The 23,398-nt window shown below is 47.8% G+C and overlaps 1 protein-coding gene and 1 pseudogene across 1 annotated transcript; one reads left to right on the forward strand and one right to left on the reverse strand.

Annotated features, from left to right (window-relative positions):
* The first annotated feature begins 494 nt into the window (after positions 1-494).
* Positions 495-1,861, forward strand: LOC136517416 (transcription factor DIVARICATA-like). Its single transcript, XM_066510972.1, has 2 exons — positions 495-1,123; positions 1,252-1,861. Exons 1-2 carry the CDS (start codon positions 633-635, stop codon positions 1,733-1,735), a joined length of 975 nt encoding a protein of 324 aa, XP_066367069.1. The 5' UTR covers positions 495-632; the 3' UTR covers positions 1,736-1,861.
* An 11,860-nt stretch (positions 1,862-13,721) lies between these two features.
* Positions 13,722-17,508, reverse strand: LOC136516862 (uncharacterized; annotated as a pseudogene).
* Positions 17,509-23,398: the final 5,890 nt, after the last annotated feature.

Below are 23,398 nucleotides of genomic sequence, written 5' to 3' on the forward strand. Positions count from 1 at the left end.
TCCAGCATTGGGAGAAGCGGCAAGCAAAGCAACGAACGGCCAATAAAGAAAAGGGGCAAAAGGGTCCATCACGACGTCGCCCCTGCGACCACACAGAAAGTATAACTTCTCCAGCCTGGACGCGGATGGGGACGAACACGCTCCTTGCAGTCGCGCACGGGGCAACGCCGAGCTTCCCGCTGCCTGCTCCGTGCGCGGCCGCTGAGCGGGACAAACACAGTGAGCTCGAATCGAGTGGCGGCAGCCGGCAGCAAGATATGGCGAGGGAGTGAACTGAGAAGAGGCCTCTCTTTCTTTTGTTTTTGGTTGGGGAGGCCACAAACTCCACCACGGGCCAATCGGAGGCGCTCGCTCAGTCGCTCGCGCTTTCTTTAAAGTTTCAAGCGCTCCCGCGGTGGAGGCCGAATCACCTCTGGCCACTTTGGCATCTGCCTCTCCCTCCACCTCCACTGCCTTCACCATAAATACCCCCCTCTCGCCGCCCATTCCCACCTCCCCCTGCTCGCCGCTCCGGGCTGACTGACCAAGGGCTCGCCGCCTTCCGTTCCGTGTCCTCCGACTCCGACAGGGAAAGGAAAGGCGAGATCTTGGGTCGGTTCGTTAGCGGCGGAGTGGAGGACGTGCGTACGTTGATGACGGAGCTGTGGATGGAGGTGCTGCCGCCGCCCTACTTCGCGGGGCAGCCGGCCGGCGGCGGGCGGTTCCTGCCGCCGGACCGGCGGGCCGGGGCCGGGCCCGTGCCCGTGCCCGGGGCGTGGACGGTGGAGGAGAACAAGATGTTCGAGCGCGCGCTGGCGCGGGTCGACTCGGAGGCGCCGGACCGGTGGGAGCGGGTGGCCCAGATGCTGCCTGGGAGGACCGTGGCCGACGTCGCCGCCCACTACGACGACCTGGAGAGCGATGTCGGCTTCATCGAGGCCGGCTTCGTGCCCTTCCCCCGCTACGGCGGCGGCGGCGCGTCGCAATCCGCCGGGTTCACGTTCGACTGGGACGGCAGCGGCGGCGGCGACGCCGGCGCGCTGGGCTTTAAGCGCTCCTGCTACGTGGTTGGCGGCGGCAAGCGCGAGCGCGGGCCGGACCACGAGCGCAAGAAGGGCATCCCCTGGACGGAGGAGGAGCACAAGTAAGCAGCAGCCCCAACCCCAATTGATCCTCTCACTCACACAGTCACACAACAAATGGAACTTGCGTGCCTGATTGGTGAAATTTCCATGGCTAATCAGTCTCCTTTGGTTGCCTACCGTACCGCAGGCTGTTCTTGATGGGTCTGAAGAAGTACGGGCGCGGGGACTGGAGGAACATCTCGCGCAACTTCGTGACGAGCCGGACGCCGACGCAGGTGGCCAGCCACGCGCAGAAGTACTTTATCCGCCTCAACTCCGGCGGCAAGGACAAGCGCCGCTCCAGCATCCACGACATCACCACCGTCAACCTCCCCGACGACGACACCGGCGGCCGCGGCAACAACCCCTCTGCCTCGCCGCCCTCCGTGCTCACCTCCACCTTCACACCCTCGTCCACCGCCGGCGGCGGCGGCCCGGTCATCTCCGAGCAGTTTGGCGTCCTCGTCGACAGCAAGCCGCCGCCGCACCACCACCACCACTTCATGCCGCACTCCTACGGCAACGTGAAACTCGAGCCCGGCGTCAATTCCCATCACGGTGCAGGCTTCCTGGACGACTCTGTTCTGATGCAGATGCAGATGCACTGCGGCCAGCTGCAGCCTCTTGGCTGACTGGTTTTCGCGCAGCAATTGCAATGGCAGAAAGAGGAAAATTCCTCTCGTCTTTGGCCACGCACGAGTCTGTTGCGCGTGTCTGTTGTTGGTTTCAATCAAACAGGCAAATAACATTTGGGTACAGCACGCATTCTTGCTACAGATGGATGGACGGTTCATGCAGAGAGCTCCGAGCTCAGCACAGTCCGCAGCCGAGCGCTCGCGTTCTGCTGCAACTGAGCTGAGCTCCCTGATGCCGTGTGTTCCAGAGACGGGAGGAAGAGGGGAAAAAGGAAGAAAAAAAATACAGTAGAAGATACTGGACAATGGGGTCTCTGCATTTCGCCTATGATGTGTACATATAAGCCGACGCTTGCAGTGAAAAATAATTTCCTACTGTAATTTGTGATTACGCTAGCCTTTTCTTTGTAATGATGTATTGATCGGTTAACGTCATGTATTTGGGATAGCAAGTAGCATCATCATCATGCTGTTTAACAGCCTGTTGGGCACGCTGTATCTAGCCTGGCTTATCAGTCAGCCAACAGTATTTTTCTCTCATACCAAATCAACCAACAGTACTTCAGCTCATAACTTATGAGTCAATCCAGCCGAAACGAACAGGCTGTAAGTGTCTTGTAAGGGTTCTTATTTATCTTTATTAAGATGGGGTGTATTAGCTAGCATCGGTCACCCTCTCATTGACCCGCCCTTTTGTTTGTTTGTTATTAATCACGATGGTGATGAAAGGATTGTGTAGTTTTCATCAGCTGTTTCCTGTCGCTTTTGATGCGATAAAACGGAACCATGATGAGAATGGATGTGGTTTTTGTGGCTGTGGGAGGGAAGGACTCTCGAGATTTTATAGATTGGTCAAGTCAGTCCCTCTGTCTAAGCTAGGCAAAGCTTATCATTGGCTGAAAAAACCTGGTCTTAGCGGTCTCAAGAGCTGTACTTTGCTGGCGAAATGACAGCTTAGTTTGTGACTTAGAAAATGGTCAGATCACAGTTTGTTTATGACTGCAAATGCCCAAGATCAGGGCTAGTACTCCGTCCGTAGCACTAATATGCTACTACTACTAATCAGCTTTCCTCTTGGCCAATGGGAACAGATCACCGGAGGGCCTGATTAGTTTAGCTGGAATGGAGGTTGTAACTCGCGAGTACCTTCCTTGACGCTGGTGGAGGAGGCAGCCACCCTGTTCACTTAAGCTTGTTTGGCTTATGCCATACTTTTTTCAGCCAACAAATAATATTTTTCTTTTACACCAAATCAGCCAACAGTACTTTCAGCTATAATTTATCAGCCAAACAAGCTCAAACGAACAGAGGATGGCTGACACATAGGCAACAGTAGCAGGGAATGATTTGGAGGAGGTCCACCAATGACAGAGGCACAAGGCATCCCATGCCTCCAGCCGTTGTCCTCTTCTTTCCCGTCTAAGGCCCTGTTTGCTGGTCTAAAATTTGACTGAAACTGACTGAAAATACTGTTCCGACTGAATTGTTATGAGAAAAAAATACTGTATCGGCTGAAAAAAAAGCCGAACAAACCGAATATGGGGTAAGCCGAACAGGGCCTAAGCCTTAGTTTCCACACCAAAACTTTACACCATGTCACATCAAATGTTTGACACATACATGGAATATTAAATATAGACTAAAAAATAACTAATTACACAGTTTGCGACTAATTTACGAGATAAATCTTTTAAGGCTAATTAGTCCATAATTTGACAATAAAGTGCTATAGTACATCCGTGTGCTAATGACGGGTTAATTAGGCTTAATAAATTCGTCTCATGACTTACTGACGGATTCTATAATTTATTTTTTAATTAGTATCCAAATACCTTATACGATACCTATAGATGTCCATCGGGCCGGCCCGGCCCAGCACGGCACGGGCCCGTGCCGTGCACGGCCCGATGGTGGTCGGGCCGGCACGGCACGTCGTGCCTCCCGGGCCGTGCCGAACCGGGCACCGGGCCTGGCCAACGGCCCAGGCACGGCCTGTCGGGCCATTTTTCAGGCCGGGCCGGCCTGAAAAGCCCGAGCGTCTTAGCAGCCCGACGCGAGGGGAACGGAGGTGTCGCCGTCGCCTCCAGGCCAGGCACGGGTGGCGAAGGGGCGGCGCTGGCTGAGAGAGGTGGGAGGCGGTGGCGGCGCTCGACGCCGGATCCGGCGAGAAGAGAAGGGGATGGAGAGGAAGTTCTGGTCGGAGTAGCGGACGAGGCAGGAGGAGTCGGCGTCGCCACGGCAGAGCGCGAGTGCGTAGACGGTGTCGGGGACCTCGCCAATGGTGGCCGTTGCGAAGAGCTTCCTAGACGAGGAGGCGTTCGTAGGGAGCGTGGCGGCGAGCCGCTGGATGTTGGCGTGGTAGGCGCCGCTCGCGGTGTAGTGGCTGCTGCTGTTCCCGCAGATCTGCCCCACGGGGTCACCGGCTTCCAGAGGCGTGGGGGTGAAGACAAGGAAGAGGGCCATGGCGGATCCGGCCGCACCCGCACCTGACGCCGACGGCCGCGCGTGGCAAGAGGAGGTAGGGCCATAGGGGCACGCCGGCGGCGGCGCTTCCAGGGCGCAACCGCGTGGAGGTAGGGAGCCCCTGCCCACGCGGAGGTTGACGCAAGACGCCGGATCTGTCGAGGTGAGCGCCTGAGCGGAGGTGAGGATCCTCCTCTGCCCTCTGGTGGGCGCGGCCGCGCGGGGGGGTGGCAGGAGTGGTGAGAGAGTGAGAGAGAGGCGTGGTGAGAGACTGAGAGCGGCGCGGCACGGTGAGAGACTGGGCATGGGGATTAGGGTTTGACAGGGGGAGCGGTGACCGGTGAGTTTATATATGAGGAGGGGGGAGGCGGGGAGCTGGGCCGCGGGGAGGCCGGGAGGGGCGGAGTCAGTGGAGGAGTGAGGAGGGGGAGGGGGTGGCCGGGCCGCTGTCGGACCGTGCCGTGCCAGCCCATGGCCTGAGCAGCGGCCCAGGCACGGCCTGCTGCCTCGGGCCGGGCCAGCCCGGGCCCGCATGTCACCGGCCCGTGCCGTGCTCGTGTCGGGCTAAAAAAGCAGGCTTTGTGCCGTGCCGTCGTGCCTCGGGCTGCATGGCCAAGTATAACGATACCCTCGTGTAACATAAGACATGACGTCCCGAAACTTTACACGCTCTATCTTTAGGCCTAAAGCAGCGCCTCCTCTCCCCTGGCACCGGCACCGTGCCCACAGGGCCACAAGCCCCCACACCACCAAAAGAAACAGGCGGACAGCTGGTGCACGCACAGTCGCACACGGTCGAAGTCGTCTTCTGTTGCCGGATGCTTCTCGGCCCCAACTTGCGAATCCCTCACGCCTTGCTCGCAGATCCACTCGGAAAGCCGTGTTTTTTTCCGGTGGCTCAGGGCCGGCGCGCGGAGACGGGGGAATCGGACAGTTTCGGTGGCCGTGTGCGTGCGTGCGTGGGTGACGGTGAGAACCAAAGTGCCTCCAGGGAGAGGGAAAGGGGGCTCCCTGATTTGATGCGGCTTTTTGCTCGGTTCTGCAGGGCAAAAAAAGGCTGATTTGTTCGGAGGGAAGACGGAATCTTGGGAGAGAATTCTTGGCCTCCGGTGGTGGCCGTGGTATGGTATCTCCCATGCCCTGGACAACCGTGAGAATCTTCAAGCCCTCTGGGTGAGGCTTTCGTGTCCTGTCCGGTGGTGCCTGTGATTTACACGAACATTGGTCGGGTCCAACGGAGCATATGAATTTGACTTGAATTATATAGTGATTTCTAGAAAAGAAGAGTTTAGTTGCAAAAAAAAGGGGGGAATAAATGGGCATTACAAAGGAAAGAGGAACCTGGTGGAAAGAATATCGGTGATGGCGATGTTAACACAAGAACTCTACTGCTACTGGGACACAACAAAGACGTCGCTGGTCTCACTGTTTGCTATTGTTAAAGATGGCAATAGGGACCTGCGACCCGATACCTGATGGGTATTTACTCCATTAGAGTCTAAATATAGACTAAACACACTACCCACGGATACGTAAATGGACCAAGCCCTTCACCCATCGGGTACGCGGGTATGGGTATGTTCCAGCAATCCCCGTACCCGTTTACCCATGGGTGAAAAATATCAGACCCAAAACTAAATAAGCACATAGCCCATGTAAAAACCTAGGTTCACACGCCGGTCCTGCCTGGCGACTTGGCCGCTGGAGCCCTCGACCGCTCGAGGGAGGCTCGACGCCTGGCCTCCCGCCGCCGAAAAAAATAGGTGCATGAGTAAAGCGCGTCGTTACCTCGTCTCGGCGCTGGCAGCCTGGCACCGCAATCACCACTCGCCAAAAAAATACGCCGCCGCCGTCGGAAAAAAACTACCCCTTTTGGCTATGAATATAATGGTTTATGACAGAATGACTTTGTGTGATGGTGTAATGTGACTGTTGGTTGCAGAAGATATTATTATATGCTATTATTTGTCTAATTTTATGTGCTCTGGTTAGTAGTGGTTGCTGTTGAATTGTTGATTTTCAAGTGCGTGAATAAATTATTGGCGGGTACGGGTGACCCGCCGGGTATGATTTACCCAGCCGGGTATGGGTCTGAGAAAAATTCCCCACCCATGACGGGTATGGGTATTCTGGCGGTACCAAATTTTTATGGCGGGAATAGGTCTGGGATGGCCATACCCGATGGGGATTTACCCATTGCCATCCTCAGCTATTGTGGCACTTTGACTCAGCTCCAGCAAAAATATGGCCATGCATGTTTTGTAGGACTTTAGGTCTGGTTGCTCCATGCACTGTAGTAATGAACAATATTTGTATACTTTTTCAAAATAAATTAGGTGCAAGTGAATCTATTTGGTCTGATTCCTCGATGGGCTAATCCTGTTCTAAAAATAAAGATAAATTATTCCATCTTATATGGCTCTCTAACCAAATGCTACCTTAATCATCCCCACTAATAATCTAGCTCCATATACATTGGTTGGTTATGTTCCCCTTCGTCCTCTGATCGTGTTTTAATTTGTTGCCCTGCACACCACTACCTCTGACACTATGGCATTGGGCATTATGGCCCCGTTCGCTGGTCTAAAACTTGGTTGAAACTGACTGAAAAACACTGTTCCAGCTAAATTGTTGTGAGAGAAAAACACTGTTCTGGCTAAAAAAAGAAGCCGAACAAACCGAATATGGGGTAAGCCGAACAGGGCCTATACTTGTTATAACAGTAGTAGCATCAGAATTATTGTTTGTACGCTCAAGGCCAAGAACCACAATTGAAAGTTGCAATTGTGGGGCTGCATGTTGCCTCCCAAGTGGTGAGGAGCGAAGAATGCAAGGCAAGCAATCCAACGTGAGCAAAGTGAGCGCTACTGTGCACCTTTCGTCTCGCCTTTTGCTTTCTTTGCTGGCCTCACGCCTTTTGCTTTCTTTGCTGGCCTCACTGTCCTTTGATCTATTTTTGCCTCGATAGGAAATGGCAACAGGAAGTGTAGAACATTGTGTCGTGCCCCGTACGACTCTGTTCACGGGAGGTGTAGCGTAGGCCTTGAGACGATGCCATATGGTCATACTTGCGATTGTTATCTGTTTATTAGAACACAACTAGTCCAACAAAGTGTACTCAGCGTGAGCTAGAATTTGAGGAAACATATAACTATAAAAAATCATGTTTAATATCTTAACTAATATATTTGTGTATTCTCTTTATTTGTTTATTATGTAACACAATACCATACATATACAATATAATAAGAGGCCTCATATAATAACCTCGATCAATCTAGTCGTGTGTGAACTTATTAATTACTCTATATGTTTTTTTTCATCAATCTATATCCATAGTTTTTTCCTACCTATGCATGACGCCTCCATGCATTTTTATATGCACTTAGTTGAAACATTTGCTTAAGTTATGTTGGCTCTTATTGCAGCCTATTTTCTCATGATTTTTTTATCTTCTTAGTTACTATATTTTTATCCTAAGGATAAGTTTAAGCTCCTGTTCTCATTGCACATTTTATTCAAAATTCTGCTTTTATATTCAATTAAAGATAAGAATTTAGTCATAGATTATACTCTTAACTACCACGATGGTACAAATGAGAACTTACTACACCATGACGTTCGAGATCAGTGGTAGAGCTTGAAGTGAGATCTATGAGGAGACAATGGTGCTAGCATCAAGAGGATATTCATATTTAGGCCTAACAATTAATGTTTATAGTCCGAGCAAATCTCAAAGACCAGAGAGGTTCACTTTGGTTTACATTAACATCATCCCTTGTTTAAGATGCTATTTTTCTTATCGACTAATGATATAGTAGTAGTACTTATAAAAAAACTGAATGCTTAAATTGTACTATAAGCATAGATAATGGTTTTTAAAACATATAAATTTGTGTAAAGTAACAACTTACATAAATCATTATTATAAATATTAATATAATTTTAAATATATTTTTAGAGTCATTGGCATGTGAGTCGGTAAGAGATCAATTTTCATGATTACTAAAACATAATACACACACACACACTTATCGTTTATACATGTATATATACTTAATCTGCATGCCTGCAGTCTTTGGCCCTGTTTGTTTCCGCTTATAAGCGGCTTATCGGTGGAAATAAGCGAGAATCCCGCCAAACGCTTTGCTTATTTCCACCGATTCTCGCTTATGTGGTAAGCCGCTTCAGAGATTTGAACTACGAGAAGTGAAAAGCGAGAAGCGAGAAAATCTTCGCTTAGATTATAATCCAAGCGTGTCTGGGAGAAGCGGAAACAAACAGGGCCTTTGTTGGATGGTTAACACCATACTCGGAGATATATATGAGTCCAAGCTTGGTTTAGAAAACTTTCGCTGATGCTCTTGCACGGCAAACTATCCGGGGCAGCGACGGTATGGTGCAAGGTGCCAGTCACTAGCTAGTGTTACCGTGAGCCTAGTGCTCTCGGCGTTGCCGATCGAGCCGCCATTGGGCGGCGGCTGGCGGGTGCTATGCGGTCGCATACTCCCATAGTCCCATCGACGTCGTAGCTTTTTGGGCACCACACCATGCGTCGGCGTCCGCAAAATCCTAAAGCGCGAGGTGGATTCAGATTCCTATGGTGCACTGCAAATGGGCGTATAATTGAACCGGGACTAGAGGCGTAGAGAGGGGCTCATCAGCGGAATCCGATTCCGCCTCCCCGCTCCTTTCACGCTCACGCGTCGGTCCACCCAGAGCAAGCATTGCACTGAGCATAAAGACAGCTGAGTAAGCATTGCACTGAGCACCTACGGTGGCTACTGGATGATCTATTTCACCGTAACTATTTTGATGCAACCCAATCTAACACCGTCCAAGCATGACATATAGTAGGTTGGTTTCAACCACTTAAACAAAACATGATGTTGAGTTTGTCAACAACTTACCCCCTCCATTTTAAATTTCTCCTAAATCGAACTACTCTAAATCTGACCATATTTATAGAGAAAAATATTATATTAGAGCATCAAAGAGGTAAACTATATAAAAGCACATTTGACAATAAATCTTTATGATGCTCATTTGGTACCGTAAGTATTACCTTTTTTAAATGATCAAACTTAGGATAGCTTGACTTGAACAGCTTAAAATCCACTAAATTCAACAATAGGAGGGAGTACACTATGTTTGTATGCATTGTAAAGCATTGGAACTGAAAAAATAAAGATAAAACCCTTGGAAACTAAGGCCAGTTTCAGTGGAGATTTTATGATAGCTGTCATGGCAATATATAAATGATGAAATTTACATAAGAAGGAAACATTCTACACTGTTTGTGATATATACTCTCTCCATTATAAATTATAAAATGTTTTGATATTGTAGATACATTATTTTTACTATATATCTAGACATAGTGTGTATATTGAAGAGCATAGCAAACGTTATGTATTTAAAAAAGTCAAAACGTCTTATAATTTGGAACTGGAGGAGTAGAAGTCTTGGAGACTGAGATACGAAACTCTATTCGAGATTAGCCTAATGTCAATTGCCAATGATAGGCCTTTCCCCACATCTAAATCTCTAGTTCATGCTCAGCACGCGCCCCATCAAAAGGCGGCCACGCACTTCGCTTCCTTTTTCCAAAACGAGGGGAAGGCAGAGGTATCTACGGCTAGATTTGGTGGAAAGAGCTTAGATCAGCCCAAGTAGGTACAGCTAACCCCGCACTGAGCGGGGGGCAAAAAAAAAGGTCACGTTTTTGGCGCAGGCAGTGACACTTGCCATGCGCACTGCCGCCGGGGGAGCTGATCGATGCATGCATGCGCGCGCCGTAAACAAATGCGCTTCATCACCGACCAGTGTAGTCTATTCGCAGACGCAGTATTGGTTTGGCCCGGGCAGGGCAGGTGTAGTTTCCCGGCAGGAGGCCGCGGGTAGTTTACTCCCACTACCATCACAATACTCGGCTCCCATCTCCATGTGCCAATCAAACGTAGTTCCGTGCTTTCTCTTGCTTGATCAGAAGACAACAGCATCTGCTACCGCCTTATACAAAAAAAAAAAAAAAAAAAAAACCCTGCAACTAGGAGTACTTGAAAAGTGCGTTCTACTACCAGAACATGCAGGCAGGGCAGGGCGTTCCGTGACATCGACACATACCTTGTGTGTGACGCAAGTTGTAACGGTTGCGCCCAATTATCGGTGCTACCAACCTGTTCGCTTGTTGAGCTTATCAGTCAGCCAATAGTGTTTTCCTCTCACAACCAATCAGCAACAACCGGACTTATCAGCTCAGAAACCAACCAGCGAACAGGCTGACTCTCTCTGTGATGCAAAGCTGATACTGGACTACTCTACACGCAGCCAATGCCAAGTGGGAGGAGCAAACAGGTCAAGTGTGTGTGGGGTGTGTGTGTGTGGGGGGGGTGGGGTGGGGGGGGGGGGGGGGGGGGCGCAAGAGCAAACATACAGGTCGAGATCAGCATCTCCTGGCAGTCAGATGGGCAACGGAGCACCAACTGAAGCTGAACTGACCGCCGCAGCGACGTCATGGGCGAGACGACCTGCCGGGGCATCGTCGTCGGTCGCTATCGCCAAACAGGCAGGGTGGCAGCAGCGGACCCGGACCGGCCAGCCATGCAATAAAAGGGAGGGCATCTTCGTTGCTTCTTCCGGCTGCATCAAGGGCCGTTCGAATCAGCAATTCAGCAGCAGGTAGCCATCACCGCCGTAGCCAGGGGACCGACCTCCCCAACTGCAACCATGCATTACAAAACGTACCTGTGGCCTTTGAATCTAGCAGGACGCCTATGGATTCTCCTAACACTCCTTTCCAAGCAACGGATAGAGCCGCCGAGCGTGCCTGCAAATTGTATGTAAAAACTTGGATGGATCGTGTCACATATGCTGATTGTTTCTGCAAAGTAGGAATGGAAGAGGGACCAGACCATCAGATTATTTTGTTTTTATGCAAGTTGAAACTGGGGATATGGATGGAGATGGCTCAATAATGGGCACATGCCACGAGACTGAATGGGGAACACTGTGGGAGTAATAAAAACAATTTGGTCGTGATGTGCATTCAGGCCGGGCGCAGCAAGGCTGGACTCTGGCGTGCTGACCTTCGCAGGTTCAGGAGTGTTAGTTTGAGTTCCCCATTCTTAATAACCCTTTTTTTTTTGAAAGATAAGCATCTATCAGTGAAAGTTTGAGTTCCCCATTCTTAATAACCCTGACAATTATTATCAGTTTACCTTTGTTCAAATTTGAAGGATGGCATCCATCGCATCAGGGTACACATACATCATGTAGCTTCGTCTCTATGACATGAACCGGTGGTGAAGTGAAATGTGTTTCCCATTCAATTTGTTTTTTTTTTAAAAAAGGTGTTTCGTTCCCATTCGCCAGTCCAGATATAGGCAAATAGCCCCTGGAGGCTGGAGCTTATCAACTCCGGCTGTTACTGCCCCCTTCAACATTAAGTTCATTTCATGCAGGGATAAGACAGCAGAGATAATATGCCTGTCACAGATCAGATCATGATGCCTGTCACAGATCCGTGAACTTTCACTGAGAGCAAAAGGAAGTCATCTCATGTTCATTCGCCTTGTTTTTACCAGATATTGTGCTTCCTGTATAAGATCCTACTATAAAGTAAGTGGAATTTCGTTTTCATCCTCTCACCTTTGTTCCTTTCTATTCCTTTTGGCCATTGCTTCCCTTTTCATTTCGTCCTTATCCCTTGGATTATATATAGCTCTATAGGCCTCGTGAATTTCAAGTCTCTAAATATAAAATATATACTTCTGACTGTCAAAAAAAAAAATATATATATACTTCCTATTCTATTTAGAGCATGTTCCAACTGACCTATCAGTAGAAGGCACGACAACCTACATTTGTGAAATATTAGCAATCCTGTGGACAACCTGTCACAAGAAGCTGTACCAGAGATTTATACTTACTGCCATTAGATTCACAAGGACAACGCAAAAAGGAAAGAAGCTCTAGGCCACACAATTTTCATTACACTTATCACAGGATTTCGAAAAGGCTACACAGAACTATGTAGCATGGATAGCTTCATACTCCCAGTACAGGTAGAAGGTTTTTTAGTATACTCAGAGTTCAGGTAGTAGGTCTTTTAAGATCTGGAAAATAGAAGTCAATTCATTTTGACCAAATGCACACAACCTTTTGCATTAGGAGCTTTGCCAACTGAACTTTTTACTTTTGGATAACACAGCTACATTTCTTACCACATGCTAATTGCACTTCATAATTTTACTCTTACTAAACTTTTATTATACTAAAAGTACAAAAACAAACAAATACATCTGAAGAGCTTACAGAGTTACCATGCAGACGCGGCCATTTCAGTAACACTTGAAGATCCCATCATATTCGGCTGTGCAGTATGTTGAAGTAATCCCAAACTATCCAAATCAATGCTGTAGGAACAGGGTAACCTGTAAGTTATGTGAAGTACAAGGCTAAGTAGTATAATGGCATCCATTATTATACATAAGCAAATGATCACAAAAATTGCAAAGCATAGCATCAGATGTCTCAATTTCTTCAAACCCCAGCTATGGTTGGAAAGGTTTTAGCAGTCTCATACCTGATGAAAAGCTTGGTGCAAGGAAAGATGTCCTTCGGAGTGGAACAATCGAGAGAACACTTCAAAGCAATAATGTCTTCCAGCAGGAAACAAATGCTTGATGATGAGCCGAGGATGTATTTCCATCGATAAATCTGTTAAACTTCTCCCAAATCCAAGCGCTTATCTCAGATTCACGGTAACTACCCTAGTAGATGAGCAACTTTGAGCATCAAAGGAAACACAGGAGAGTGTGCTGCCAACGGAGATACGTTTGTACGAGAATCATTGTAACTGCCATAGTAGACGAATCAGCCAATGAAACAGTCTGCAGATATGATCCATGAAACACAGGTGTTGACAACGCTAGCAAGACAGCAGAGATAATATGCCTGAGGTAACTGTGATACCATATTTTCATGTACCATTTCACCCGGACTGTTTTGTTTCATTCAGATGCTGTCCACTGAGGTATGGCCATATGGAACATATGCCAGCAAATCAGTTGGCATTTGTGATACTTGCAGTCATGCATAATGTGGCAGCATGAGAAGAGCCTCAAGGTTAAAACATATTTCCAGAAAGTAGTCAGCACCAACCAACAACTACAAGGTGACCATGCATTGAAAAGTAGTAGTAGATCATTGCTGAAGAATTTTATGGCTCTGAAGCCTTCCGAGTGAACTGTGTTGCAGGAGTCCACTTAGCAGTGCTTGGATCTTTTACACCATGAGGAAGTGTGATTCTAAGGAATGAGCCTAGTGCTCAAAGACGTTATTAAGAACAATGATAGTTCCGTTCAGTTCTACACCCAGTGTATCACCCCTGAATTTTAATATGTTGATATACACCAATCCTTTCTCCTCCCATTTCTTAGTTTCCTTCCAGAAAGATTTTGATGCAGAAAGCACCACTCAGTGGTAAAGGGAAACAGTAATATGAAACTGAAGGAAGTGCACTAAAGAGGAATTAAAATATAAGGGAAGAATATAATGTTTTCAACACAGTACAATGCATACTACCACAATATATTATTTTGTTTTAAGTTCCAATAGCCAATAAATACAGAGTATTTAACATCACAGAGATTCAAATGTACCAAATCAATAATAAAGTTATGCTGAATCATCATCACTTTCGAAACATTTTCAGCCCATATCCAACAGGGAATAGCGGGTCATAGTTAGCATCTCCAGCATTTATAGGCAATTGATCAACAGACCTATACCATGTCACAGGCAATGTGCCGACAAAATCATGATCTCCAAAGAGGCAATCGGTAATTCCCATGCCCTCAGTTCCAGGAAGCCAGGCAGCAACTAGAGCTTCTATCTTTTCCAAAACTTGTGACTCAATAATCAATGGCCTTCCAGATATAACAATCACTAGCGTAGGGATTTTACTAGCAGCACAGGTGATAAGATCAGAGCCATTAAACGGGATACTAAGGTCAGTTCTATCTCCTGTCCATTCAGCATATGGAACCTCTCCAACAACAACCACCGCGTAGGAAAAACCCCCAGTTTCAATCATAGCTTCTGTTGGGCATTTTTCATACACAACTTCAGTTTGCACTCCCACGGATTCTTGTATGGCCTCCAATATGCTCGTACCTGTTATTTAGATTCGCGTGAATAGCTGTTTTTCAAAAATAGGATATTTTACTACTTTGATCAAATAAAGCTAGAAATGTTCTTTTGGAACAAATAAATCAGTGAGGGAGGGAGGGCAGAGTGTGAGCGAGTGTATACAGTAACGGGAAAGGCATTAGATCTACTCAAGGGAAAACTACAACATTGATCTACTCAAGGGAAAATCACAGCATACTACTTCAGTGATCCAATACAAAACATCTTAAGCTTGCTTTTCAAAGCAGAAGGTTACCATTTATTTGTCACCATGGCAGTTGAAAGTGCTATATGGATTGTCAAAACAAGTTTACAGCTGGAGTTCAAGAAGGCGCTAGGCGGTTTCTAGGCGGCGACCCACGGCCTAGAGCCTAGGCGAGCCTAGGCGTTTCAAGGCGTTTTTCTAGACGATGGCTAATAATGCATAAATACTTAAAAGAAAAGAAAAAAATAGGAGATTAGGGGTCATGAAATAGGGAGAAAGAGAAGAAGGCCCATTTAATGGCCCAACTCTCCACATTACAGCCTCTCCCGCATCCTCTCCCTTTCCCGCATCTCTCTCTCTCTCTCTCGCCCGCATCTCTTCTGCGCCTGCCCGCCGCCAGTTCCTCTCCCTCTCTCGCATCTCTCTCTCTCTTGCCCGCATCTCTGCGCCCGCCGCCGCCGATTCCTCTCCCTCTCCCGCAGCTCTCTCTCTCTCAGTCCGTGCCCGCTGCCGCCCGCGCCCTGCCAGTCCAACTCCGCCTGAGGCTGCTCCTCCCTCGCCGGCGACCTCCGCCCGCCTAGGGGTCCGCCTACCCCCATAGGCCAGGCGGAACCCCCTCGCCTACCGCTTAGTCGCGCCTAGGCGGCCGCCTAGCGTCGCCTTTTTGAACCTTGCCAAGAAGGTTACTTCACTCAAAATAATCATCACTTCTTTCAGAACAATTATATCCATGCTAGTTCAAAAGAACAATTGAAGTACCCAGTCACTCTATTTTTGAGAAGGACAACTGTATCATCTAGGTCAAACAATTGATTGATATGAGTACAGAAGAACTTATAAATACAAATATTTATTTTTGCAGAGTTTCTTCTTACCAGGAGTTATTTTTCCACTGTCTCCATGCCATGCTATCGTCCACCCACCACATTGATATCCAATATCGTCAGCATGTGTTCCTGCAACCAGTATTCTTTTTGCATCTCTGGCCAATGGAAGGAATGGCTCCTCTGATCCTTGCCATTTTTCAGAAGTACCAAAGACTTGCGAACAGCCTCACGCCCTAGTAATCGATGTTCCTGATAGGTCAACATATTGCCTATCGTTACTGACATCAATATTGAGATGGCTCAAACAGAAAGATACGCAGAAATTTGAAAGAAACAAGAAGCATGTTACCTTACAACCAACTGTGTCCAGTAGAGATTGGTCTGAAAATGGATGCTCAAACACTCCAGAAATAAATTTAACCCTCAGAATTCGCTCAACAGCATCATCAATTCGAGACATTGGTATCTCCCCCGCCTCCACCAAGAACACAATATCATCCAAAAATCTCTCAAACCTGTGAGGTATCATAATCTGTAGATTGCTCAATGTAGGCAAAACCAACAGATGACTGAAGAATGCATTTCATGTGAACACTTAAATAACCATATACCATGTCCATTCCTGCATTTACTGATTGTGCAATGCAATAGCCATAATCAGACCCTCGAGGCTTTTGTGGCTCACAGATCCTGTCAATGCCCTCCCAATCTGAAATGAGAAGACCCTGAAACAGGAGGTTAGACACATCAAATTAATAGACCAACCTAAGCTTCAATCATTATACAAAATGGTGGCAGTAGGCTCGGGTACCTTAAAGCCTAACTTGCCCTTCAGAACATCAGTCAGCAAGTAGCGACTCGAATGCAATGGCTCCCCATTCCATTTAGAGTAGGACGCCATTACTGTTGCCACCCCTTGAGCTATACAATCAGGGTAAGGTGTCATATGGATTGCTTCCAAATCCTCATAGGAGCAAATGGCGTTCCCTTCATTCACCCCCTTGTCCGTGCCACCATCCCCTACGAAATGCTTAGCGCAAGCAAGTACATTCTCCCTACAAACCACAACCACATGGACACATTTCCACAAACAGGTCGTGGGCATATGAGGAACACTCTAAACACCTCCACTGAAATACCTAGGCGAAGCGAGGAAGGGGTAACCATGAGGATGGTCTGCTGGCGGCTGCCCCTGCAGACCGCTGACGATGGTGGTCAACGAGCGCACGATCTCTGGGTCCTCGCTGTAGCTTTCGTAGCATCTGCCCCACCTAGGATCCCGACAGACCTAGCATACACGAGGCCAAACATCAAGGAGATCCCGTACACACGCCACCGATTAATCAGGAGAGGTTTGAATTTTACTCACGGCGACGCAGGGTGCGAAGGTCCAGTGGATGCCAGTGGCCCGAACCTCGAGCGCCGTCGCCTCGCCGATCCTACGCGCGAGCTCTCCGTCCCTGTGAGGTCAACAGCAATACGGTTGCCTAACGGACAACAAAACACAGGGGATAGTACACTGACGCGGCCATCACACAGAACGTGGTCCGTGGATCGAATCGACCGGTACCTGGAGGCGCCGAGACCGACGTTGTGAGGGAACACGGTGGCGCCGTAGACGTTGTTGTGGCCGTGTACGGCGTCGGTGCCGTAGAGGATGGGGACGCCGAGGCGGGAGGAGAGCGCGAGGCGCTGCATGCCGTCGACCATGGCGGCCCAGTCGGCGGGGGAGGCTCGGTCGCGGGGCGTGCTTCCCCCGGCGTTGAGGACGCTGCCGGCCCCGAGCTCCGCGAGGGCGCGCGGCGTCGCGACGGTGCGCTCGATCTGGGCCATCTGCGCCGCCTTCTCACGCAGCGTCATGCGGCCCAGCAGGTCCCGCACCCGCGCCTCCACCGGCGCCGATGCGTCCCTGTACACCGGCGCCGCCTCGCCTCGCGCCTCCGACGCCATCGTGCGGGTGAGCAGAAGGGAGCGGAGGCGGAGGAGATGAGATGGGCGTTGTGTTGCCCGATTGTTGGGAGGGGATTGGATTTGGACACACGAGGGAAACAGGGTAGAGCGCCCCGAGTCGAGACGATGATGTTTGGTTGGTCGCGCCACCTGAAGAGAGATTGGCGTTTGAAATTGTCAGCGGTTCTGGGACCCGCCCCGTCGCCGACTCGCCGTTGTTGTTAAATGAATGAACCGATTTTCCCGTTTAATTGATATGTTTATTATCTACTCCCTCGGTCCACAAAATAATGCAATTCTTGTTTTTCGAGAGATTAAACAGTTTAACCTTTGACTAAAATTATATAAAAAAATATTAATATTTATAATACAAAATAGATACTAGATTAGTTATAGAATATATTTTCATTATAAATCTATTTTGAGACATGAATACTAATATCATTTATTTCTTTTAAATTTAGTTAAAGTTTGGCTAATTTGACTAACATGGACCCTATAATTGTATTCTTTCGTGAACAGAGAGACAGGATACAATAGTGAACGGATGTGGTAGACGTCCGTTCAAGATGTCAGTGATTTTTACATTAGGGAATAGTAAGCGTTAGATTAGATAAAAAATTAATACTAATCAATTGTAGCACACTAGAGACGTTGACAGTGACAGCTATAGGAGACTGACTCCGCGCGCTCGGCCCGTGGGCTGCAAGCTGCCAATTTGTCTATGAACCGACAAATGTGCGTTTGAGTCCCTCTTCTTTGTGAAATCGATAAAAAAGAATCTGAGTAGCAGCCAAAGGAGAGGGATAACGCATGGTAAAAGAATCCAGCATAAGAATCCGCGAATTCGTGGAAACCCAGATAATACTGGATTCTTGTCACTACCGCATAGTAATACATTGGATCTAGTATTACTTTTCAAAAAGATTAGTTTGCTCTCACTCCTGACCACACGCACAACTTGCTCTTATCGGTTGGAATCACATGAATGGGAGAAACAACATATCAAGGTTCTGTGTGCTGCTTATCGTTTCTAAGAACCTCATGCGTGGATCAATGTGATTGATCAAGTGAAAATAGAGGCATTTGGAATGTATTGAAATCGGCTTGATTTGATCAGGCCGATGAGATATCTATGAAATTCCGGGAGGGCACCACCATATGCATACAACAGATAGAATATTAGGGTAACTTTTTTCACATAATGCGATAGCATTCGGTTCTCTGCTTAACTTGTTTTTGCAGAGAATATTATGAATAGTATGGTCCCGATGTATATATGGTGTATGTGTGTATTTGTAGTGGTCTATGCCATATGTGTTGCATTAATCACAACCAGGTTAAAATTTCTCGTTCATTGTTGTATGGCCCGTTCGCTGGTTTGAATCTTGGCTGAAACTGACAGAAAAACACTGTTCTGATTGAATTGTTGTGAGAGAAAAACACGATTCTAGCTGAAAAAACAAGCTGAATACTGAAGGAAGCCGAATATAGAGTAAGCTGAACGAGACCTATAATGGCCTGCATGTCAAACTTATGATGCTTCGATGTATTCATGTAATTCATTTACTACTGTTAGTAGCAGGCTAGCAGCAGCAGCATCGGCAGCAGCAGTTTTATTTTCATGTCATACTAGTAGCAGCCACCGTTGTCTAGTAGTAGTAGTTTTTTTCTCATACTATTTTTTATGTCTTGCGTGTGGTAGAAAGCTTCCCTAAAAAAAATTAAGAGTACATTTTGATGCCATTTCAATTGTTCTGTTTATAAGTATTTTGATCATTGTTTTGTAGGTCTGTCCAAGCAGAGTGAGATCAGTTATCTATCCCCTAATCCTGTGTACCAAAGCCCTCTCTCACAAAACCCTGTAGATCAACAGTCCCTCACTCAGACCACTGTTCCTAGAACAGTGGTCCAACCAGCGTCGTCCGATCCTTCTGCCCTGCACGTCTTCCCGTCCGGTGTCGTCCGCGCGTACGCGCTTCTGGAACCAACGACGCGCCATCCCGCCCTCTGCATCCCTTCCGTCTCCTATGCGCTCCAGCCTTCCGTCCCTTGCCCGGCTGCCCCCAAACAACGACACCGGCAACGGGCTCCGATAGGGTGTCAGGCGGCGCCTCTGCGGCTACTAGCCCCAAGGCCCATGCGAGCAGCAGCGGCGCCTCGGCGGTTGCACGCCCGAGGGCATGGAAGCGGAGGCTCCGCCCCGGCCAACGACGTCGCATGGGCGACAGCAGGAGATCGATGACTGTGGCCGACGGCCGCGACCGACGATGCCCCGGTCTTCCTCCCCTCCATACCCAGATGTGTCGCTCTCTCCTCAAACTCGCTCTAGCCATGCGTGAAGTGCAGCAGGCCGTGGCATGCGGCGGCCAACCCGTCACTGTTAGTTGATCCCCACCAATAGGCCCAACAGCCTATTGGGCCCTTGCCTCTGCGCCCTGATCGGGGGCGCCCAACCCTAATATGGTTGGTGGGCCCCTATTGCACAACACATATAAATAGAGGAATGGGAAACTGGCTCATGAACCGAAGTTGTCCGGAGCCGCCACAATCCCACTCACAGAAACCTAGTCCGATCTAAAGGCTGTGCTGCCAGCGACGGGATGCCCCACCGTACCGCCGTGACCTCTGCCTCACCTCTATAGGCCACGGGATCACCACTGGACCTTGCCACCGAGCCGGAGCTGCCTCGACATCGGCGTTCGCGAGGTTGCAGCGCAACCAGGGCGAAATAGATGAACTCTAAAGAGGTCTACTCCGATCTACGGTTACACAGAGGTAATCAACGATCCTAACATTGGTACCAGAACCAGGTTGCCAGTGTGTAACCCTAACCCTAATCGGGTAAAAGAAACGGAAAAGGGACCAGGGGTGACGGACGTCATTGGAACCCCGGTCACCACCGCCACCGCGCGGGGAAAAGTGCCGGTGCGGCAAGAAAAGAAAAGAAAAGAAAAGAAAAAGGGGTTCACTAACCCTAAACCCGTAAAAGCCTTCAACGGAAAGAGAAACAATAGAAAGAAGAAGAAGAGTGGGATTCGGATTTGGCCGAACCCTAAGACCTAACCCTAATTTTAACCCCATCCCAAATTGAGTTGATCCCAAAAGAAGAAGGGGAAGGGGGAAGAAGGGGAAGGAATCAGTCTCAGGATAGAACAGTGAACTCTAGCATCTCGATCTCGAATCAAAACAAATCAGGGTTCAACCGAACCCTAACCCTAACTCGCATGGAGAAAGGGAAAAGGGGAAAGCCATTTGGATGAACTCCGAAAAGAAAAAGAAATCAAAAGAAAATGAAACCTACCCCAATCGGTTGAATCCGTAGAAAGAAGCAGATCCAAAAAGAAAAGAAAGAAGATTCAAAAGCAAATCAGAGAAGAGGAAGGTCGAATTCTGAACCCTAACCCTAGATCTAAACCCTAATCCCCACCTCAGGTTCGGATAAGAGAAGAGAAATCCAAATCGGAAGAAGGGGGGAAAAGAGGAATGGACCTACCTCGCCAGTGCGTCGAAATGGCCCTTCGCTGGCATGGGAGAAGAAGAGCTGGGCCGGGGGCAGCTTGTATGTTTGAAATGAATTTGATGCTTGTATGGTACCACTATTGCTTGTATGTTTGAAATGATCTAGTGGTAGCATATGATATGTTTGTGGGCTTGTAAACCTAGTGTTTGATCTAGAAAATAAACTATAAGTGTTTAACTCAACATGGTATAAGATAACCCTTATTTGGAGGTGTGAAGAAGCTTGTCCTTGGATCAAACCGAGTTAAATATCTTTTGCAAGTAATCTAGATTGAACCAAATTGGGAAAATGATCCTCATTTCACATGGTTTCACTCCAACCTATCTATAATTTGAGCTCACCTTTTGTGCTAATTATTGACAAAGGGGGAGAGAAATAAAGATATGAGTGATAGGGGAGAGATATGATAAAGGAAAGGGATCAATTAGAATTTTGAGCACACAAGTAGGGGGAGCAAGCTCATAAACTTGTATGTTGCATTTTGATGTGCATTTCATATATTTGCTTGCATAGCACAAGTTCTAAATTTCTATATCCATGCTTGTGTGGTGTATGCTAGTTGTAGGTTTGAATATTGAAATGAAAAAACTAGCATGCATAGGCTAAAGTAACTAGACCTATGTTCATTCTATGGAAACTAGACCCTTACTTGTAATATTGATCTCATAGGGGTATTCTAGTTTTTATGTATGTCTAGTTACTAATGATGCTAAGGATGGTATATTGGTGCACTCCGATTAGGTATCACGCTTCAAAGGTCTATCTCTTATACCATTAGCATCATTTGGTAGAAATTGACTCCTATATTTCCTATTTAAGCATATGTGCAAGCTTCAATCCAAACTCTTAGCACATATGTAGGGTGGCAGCAATTACTACCATTTGGAGTTTATGAAACTTGTCCATATTCTTTTACACATGGTAGATATGCTTGGGCAAGCAACGTGAATTCAATTAAATTACAATTCATATCTTTGTGAAAGGGTTGTCATCAATTACCAAAAAGGGGGAGATTGAAAGCTCTAGTTTGGTTTTGGATAATTGATGAAACTCTAAAGTGCTAACCTAGTTTATTAAAGTGATTATGAGATAGGTAGCGCTACTCCAAGTGATGAAGCAATGGCGAAGATCATGACAATGGTGATGGCATGGTGATGATAAATGCTTAAACTTGGAAAAGAAGAAAGAGAAAAAACAAAAGGCTCAAGGCAAAGGTATAAATGATAGGAGCTATTTTGTTTTCGTGATCAAGACACTTAGTGAGTGTGATCACATTTAGGATCGATAGCCGTACTATTAAGAGGGGTGAAACTCGTATTGAAATACGATTATCAAAGTGCCATTAGATGCTCTAACTCATTGCATATGCATTTAGGATCTAGTGGAATGCTAACACCCTTGAAAATAGTTTATGAAAATATGCTAACATATGTGCACAAGGTGATACACTTGGTGGTTGGCACATTTGATCAAGGGTGGTGAAGTTTGGGTGCAAGGGTAAGAAACTCCACCGATGGAGTGTCCGCCCTGTAGAGTGCGGACAGTCCGACGGTACCACCGGTGCCCTAGATAGAAAAGACAGAGGTCACTGGAAGTGACCGGATGCTGGCCTCGATTGGACCTGGCACATGTTCGGTCATGGTGTAACAGTGAAGGCGCTGGCAGTCGGTCAATCGACCGGACGCTGGGCCGCTCTATGACCGGACACTGGCAGGGTGCGTCTGGTCAGTGATGACGTACGCTGACGTGTGGCGTACAGAAGAGACGTTGAGTGACCGGACGCTAGGGTGAGTCCGGTCGGGCATGACCGAACGCGTTCCGGTCATGAAAATTCATGTTTGGAACCTTACTAGGAAACGATCGGACGCTGAGGTCCAGCGTCCAGTCACTTTCTAACTGACTGCGTCCGGTCATCAATTGACCATTGAAAGCAGGCGATCGGCATTTGAAGCCGATGACACATGGCGCACATCGCACATTGCACGACCGGACGCTGAGGTCCAGCGTCCGGTCGGCCCATGTTTAGTGCAGTGAGGAGCCCAATGGCTCTATTTCATGGGGGCTTCTATTTAAGCCCCATGGCTGGCTCAAGCTCACTCTCTTGGCCATTTGCATTGACATAGCAACCTTGTAAGCTTAGTCAAAGCCCTCCCACTCATCTCCATCATTGATTCATCATCATTATGAGATTGGGAGAGAATCCAAGTACATTGCTTGAGTGATTGCATCTAGAGGTACTTGGTATTCGTATTTCGCTACGGGATTCGCTTGTTGCTCTTGGTGGTTGCCACCACCTAGATGGCTTGGTGCAGCGGTTGAGGATTGGCATGAGTCAGTGATTGTTCGTGGCCATCTCCGGTGATTGTGAGGGGATTTGTACCTTCCTCGGTGAAGCACTGAAAGGTAACTCTAGTAGATTGCTCATGTCATTGAGTTACCTCACTTGTGGGTAGGTTCTTGTGGTGTCCAATCGTGTGGATGAGGTTTGTGCAACACCT

Source organism: Miscanthus floridulus, chromosome 17, assembly GCF_019320115.1.
Source record: "Miscanthus floridulus cultivar M001 chromosome 17, ASM1932011v1, whole genome shotgun sequence".
NCBI classification, from domain to species: Eukaryota; Viridiplantae; Streptophyta; class Magnoliopsida; order Poales; family Poaceae; genus Miscanthus; species Miscanthus floridulus.

Excerpts from the sequence above, each read along its gene's own strand:
- LOC136517416 (XM_066510972.1), top strand. The coding sequence starts at position 633 with ATGACGGAGCTGTGGATGGAGGTGCTGCCGCCGCCCTACTTCGCGGGG. Across the intron at positions 1,124-1,251 it reads TGGACGGAGGAGGAGCACAA|GCTGTTCTTGATGGGTCTGA; the intron begins GTAAGCAGCAGC and ends ACCGTACCGCAG.